The 5,000-nt window shown below is 54.7% G+C and overlaps 1 protein-coding gene across 1 annotated transcript in view; it reads left to right on the forward strand.

Annotated features, from left to right (window-relative positions):
- LOC143294836 (uncharacterized) overlaps window positions 1–5,000 on the forward strand; it is a 49,770-nt gene that overhangs the window by 5,752 nt on the left and 39,018 nt on the right. The window contains exon 4 of the mRNA XM_076606342.1: window positions 396–495. Within this exon, the coding sequence (XP_076462457.1) occupies window positions 396–495 (100 nt within the window). The remainder of the gene's footprint in view (window positions 1–395; window positions 496–5,000) is intronic.

Raw genomic sequence — 5,000 nt, forward strand, 5'->3', positions numbered from 1 at the left:
ATACTAATAAAATGATAATGAGGGTGAGGAGGATAAATGATAATAATGATGATATTGATGATGATAACAACAATAACAATAATAATGAGAATGATAATATGACGATGATGAGAAGAAGAAGAAGAATGACGACGAAGACGATGATGACTGCGATGATGGTGATAATATTACTATCATTACTACACTACAACTGCTGCTGCTGCTGCTGCTGCTGCTGTTGATGATGATAATGATGATGATGAAAACATAACAATTATCATCATCGTATCATCATCGTCATTGGTGATAATGACGACGAAGTTGATGCTCCTGCTGCTGTTGATAATGACGATGATCATGATAATGATATCAGATGATGAAGATGATGCTAACGACGATGTGAATTACAAATGCAGTTGGTGCAGCAAGGGACCACAGCCACCATCCTGATGTCTTACCGGACGAACGAGGTGTTCTACATGATACCCACCTCCCAGCTCAACCTGCCCATGGCAGGTAACAAAGCAAGTCAACTGTGGGAGTGGGTAGCTGTAACAGGACAGAGGTGGTGTGGGAGTGGGTAGCTGTAACAGGACAGAGGTGGTGTGGGAGTGGGTAGCTGTAACAGGACAGAGGTGGTGTGGGAGTGGATAGCTGTAACAGGACAGAGGTGGTGTGGGAGTGGGTAGCTGTAACAGGACAGAGGTGGTGTGGGAGTGGATAGCTGTAACAGGACAGAGGTGGTGTGGGAGTGGGTAGCTGTAACAGGACAGAGGTGGTGTGGGAGTGGGTAGCTGTAACAGGACAGAGGTGGTGTGGGAGTGGGTAGCTGTAACAGAGCAGGGGTAGTGTGGGAGTGGGTAGCTGTAACAGGACAGGGGTAGTGTGGGAGTGGGTAGCTGTTACAGGACAGGAGTACTGTGGTAGTGGGTAGCTGTAACAGGACAGAGGTGGTGTGGGAGTGGATAGCTGTAACAGGACAGAGGTGGTGTGGGAGTGGATAGCTGTAACAGGACAGAGGTGGTGTGGGAGTGGGTAGCTGTAACAGGACAGAGGTGGTGTGGGAGTGGATAGCTGTAACAGGACAGAGGTGGTGTGGGAGTGGGTAGCTGTAACAGGGCAGAGGTGGTGTGGGAGTGGGTAGCTGTAACAGAGCAGGGGTAGTGTGGGAGTGGGTAGCTGTAACAGGACAGGGGTAGTGTGGGAGTGGGTAGCTGTTACAGGACAGGAGTACTGTGGTAGTGGGTAGCTGTAACAGGACAGAGGTGGTGTGGGAGTGGATAGCTGTAACAGGACAGAGGTGGTGTGGGGGTGGGTAGCTGTAACAGAACAGAGGTGGTGTGGGGGTGGGTAGCTGTAACAGAACAGAGGTGGTGTGGGGGTGGGTAGCTGTAACAGAACAGAGGTGGTGTGGGAGTGGGTAGCTGTAACAGTACAGGGGTAGTGTGGTAGTGGGTAGCTATAACAGGACAGAGGTGGTGTGGGAGTGGGTAGCTGTAACAGGGTAGAGGTGGTGTGGGAGTGGGTAGCTGTAACAGGACAGAGGTGGTGTGGGAGTGGATAGCTGTAACAGGACAGAGGTGGTGTGGGGGTGGGTAGCTGTAACAGAACAGAGGTGGTGTGGGGGTGGGTAGCTGTAACAGAACAGAGGTGGTGTGGGGGTGGGTAGCTGTAACAGAACAGAGGTGGTGTGGGAGTGGGTAGCTGTAACAGTACAGGGGTAGTGTGGTAGTGGGTAGCTGTAACAGGACAGAGGTGGTGTGGGAGTGGGTAGCTGTAACAGGGCAGGGGTAGTGTGGGAGTGGGTAGCTGTAACAGGGTAGAGGTGGTGTGGGAGTGGGTAGCTGTAACAGGGCAGGGGTGGTGTGGTAGTGGGTAGCTGTAACAGGACAGAGGTGGTGTGGGGGTGGGTAGCTGTAACAGAACAGAGGTGGTGTGGGGGTGGGTAGCTGTAACAGAACAGAGGTGGTGTGGGGGTGGGTAGCTGTAACAGAACAGAGGTGGTGTGGGAGTGGGTAGCTGTAACAGTACAGGGGTAGTGTGGTAGTGGGTAGCTGTAACAGGACAGAGGTGGTGTGGGAGTGGGTAGCTGTAACAGGGCAGGGGTAGTGTGGGAGTGGGTAGCTGTAACAGGGTAGAGGTGGTGTGGGAGTGGGTAGCTGTAACAGGGCAGGGGTGGTGTGGTAGTGGGTAGCTGTAACAGGACAGGGGTAGTGTGGGAGTGGGTAGCTGTAACAGAGCAGGGGTAGTGTGGGAGTGGGTAGCTGTAACAGGACAGGGGTAGTGTGGGAGTGGGTAGCTGTAACAGGACAGGGGTAGTGTGGGAGTGGGTAGCTGTAACAGGGCAAGGGTAGTGTGGGAGTGGGTAGCTGTAACAGGGTAGAGGTGGTGTGGGAGTGGGTAGCTGTAACAGGGCAGGAGTACTGTGGTAGTGGGTAGCTGTAACAGGGCAGGAGTACTGTGGTAGTGGGTAGCTGTAACAGGGCAGGTGTAGTGTGGTAGTGGGTAGCTGTAACAGGGCAGGAGTACTGTGGTAGTGGGTAGCTGTAACAGGGCAGGGGTAGTGTGGTAGTGGGTAGCTGTAACAGGGCAGGAGTACTGTGGTAGTGGGTAGCTGTAACAGGGCATGGGTAGTGTGGGAGTGGGTAGCTGTTACAGGACAGGAGTACTGTGGTAGTGGGTAGCTGTAACAGGGTAGAGGTGGTGTGGGAGTGGGTAGCTGTAACAGGGTAGAGGTGGTGTGGGAGTGGGTAGCTGTAACAGGACAGAGGTGGTGTGGGGGTGGGTAGCTGTAACAGGGTAGAGGTGGTGTGGGAGTGGGTAGCTGTTACAGGACAGGAGTACTGTGGTAGTGGGTAGCTGTAACAGGACAGAGGTGGTGTGGGAGTGGGTAGCTGTAACAGGGTAGAGGTGGTGTGGGAGTGGGTAGCTGTAACAGGACAGAGGTGGTGTGGGGGTGGGTAGCTGTAACAGGGTAGAGGTGGTGTGGCAGTGGGTAGCTGTAACAGGGTAGAGGTGGTGTGGGAGTGGGTAGCTGTTACAGGACAGGAGTACTGTGGTAGTGGGTAGCTGTAACAGGACAAAGGTGGTGTGGGAGTGGGTAGCTGTAACAGGGTAGAGGTGGTGTGGGAGTGGGTAGCTGTAACAGGGTAGAGGTGGTGAGGGAGTGGGTAGCTGTAACAGGGTAGAGGTGGTGTGGGAGTGGGTAGCTGTAACGGGACAGAGGTGGTGTGGGAGTGGGTAGCTGTAACAGGGTAGAGGTGGTGTGGGGGTGGGTAGCTGTAACAGGACAGAGGTGGTGTGGGAGTGGGTAGCTGTAACAGGACAGAGGTTGTGTGGGAGAGGGTAGCTGTAACAGGGTAGAGGTGGTGTGGGAGTGGGTAGCTGTAACAGGACAGAGGTGGTGTGGGGGTGGGTAGCTGTAACAGGACAGAGGTGGTGTGGGAGTGGGTAGCTGTAACAGGGCAGGGGTGGTGTGGTAGTGGGTAGCTGTAACAGGACAGAGGTGGTGTGGGGGTGGGTAGCTGTAACAGAACAGAGGTGGTGTGGGGGTGGGTAGCTGTAACAGAACAGAGGTTGTGTGGGGGTGGGTAGCTGTAACAGAACAGAGGTGGTGTGGGAGTGGGTAGCTGTAACAGTACAGGGGTAGTGTGGTAGTGGGTAGCTGTAACAGGACAGAGGTGGTGTGGGAGTGGGTAGCTGTAACAGGGCAGGGGTAGTGTGGGAGTGGGTAGCTGTAACAGGGTAGAGGTGGTGTGGGAGTGGGTAGCTGTAACAGGGCAGGGGTGGTGTGGTAGTGGGTAGCTGTAACAGGACAGGGGTAGTGTGGGAGTGGGTAGCTGTAACAGAGCAGGGGTAGTGTGGGAGTGGGTAGCTGTAACAGGACAGGGGTAGTGTGGGAGTGGGTAGCTGTAACAGGACAGGGGTAGTGTGGGAGTGGGTAGCTGTAACAGGGCAAGGGTAGTGTGGGAGTGGGTAGCTGTAACAGGGTAGAGGTGGTGTGGGAGTGGGTAGCTGTAACAGGGCAGGAGTACTGTGGTAGTGGGTAGCTGTAACAGGGCAGGAGTACTGTGGTAGTGGGTAGCTGTAACAGGGCAGGTGTAGTGTGGTAGTGGGTAGCTGTAACAGGGCAGGAGTACTGTGGTAGTGGGTAGCTGTAACAGGGCAGGGGTAGTGTGGTAGTGGGTAGCTGTAACAGGGCAGGAGTACTGTGGTAGTGGGTAGCTGTAACAGGGCATGGGTAGTGTGGGAGTGGGTAGCTGTTACAGGACAGGAGTACTGTGGTAGTGGGTAGCTGTAACAGGGTAGAGGTGGTGTGGGAGTGGGTAGCTGTAACAGGGTAGAGGTGGTGTGGGAGTGGGTAGCTGTAACAGGACAGAGGTGGTGTGGGGGTGGGTAGCTGTAACAGGGTAGAGGTGGTGTGGGAGTGGGTAGCTGTTACAGGACAGGAGTACTGTGGTAGTGGGTAGCTGTAACAGGACAGAGGTGGTGTGGGAGTGGGTAGCTGTAACAGGGTAGAGGTGGTGTGGGAGTGGGTAGCTGTAACAGGACAGAGGTGGTGTGGGGGTGGGTAGCTGTAACAGGGTAGAGGTGGTGTGGCAGTGGGTAGCTGTAACAGGGTAGAGGTGGTGTGGGAGTGGGTAGCTGTTACAGGACAGGAGTACTGTGGTAGTGGGTAGCTGTAACAGGACAAAGGTGGTGTGGGAGTGGGTAGCTGTAACAGGGTAGAGGTGGTGTGGGAGTGGGTAGCTGTAACAGGGTAGAGGTGGTGTGGGAGTGGGTAGCTGTAACAGGGTAGAGGTGGTGTGGGAGTGGGTAGCTGTAACAGGACAGAGGTGGTGTGGGAGTGGGTAGCTGTAACAGGGTAGAGGTGGTGTGGGGGTGGGTAGCTGTAACAGGACAGAGGTGGTGTGGGAGTGGGTAGCTGTAACAGGACAGAGGTTGTGTGGGAGAGGGTAGCTGTAACAGGGTAGAGGTGGTGTGGGAGTGGGTAGCTGTAACAGGACAGAGGTGGTGTGGGG

Source organism: Babylonia areolata, chromosome 20 (assembly GCF_041734735.1).
Source record: "Babylonia areolata isolate BAREFJ2019XMU chromosome 20, ASM4173473v1, whole genome shotgun sequence".
NCBI lineage: Eukaryota > Metazoa > Mollusca > Gastropoda > Neogastropoda > Buccinidae > Babylonia > Babylonia areolata.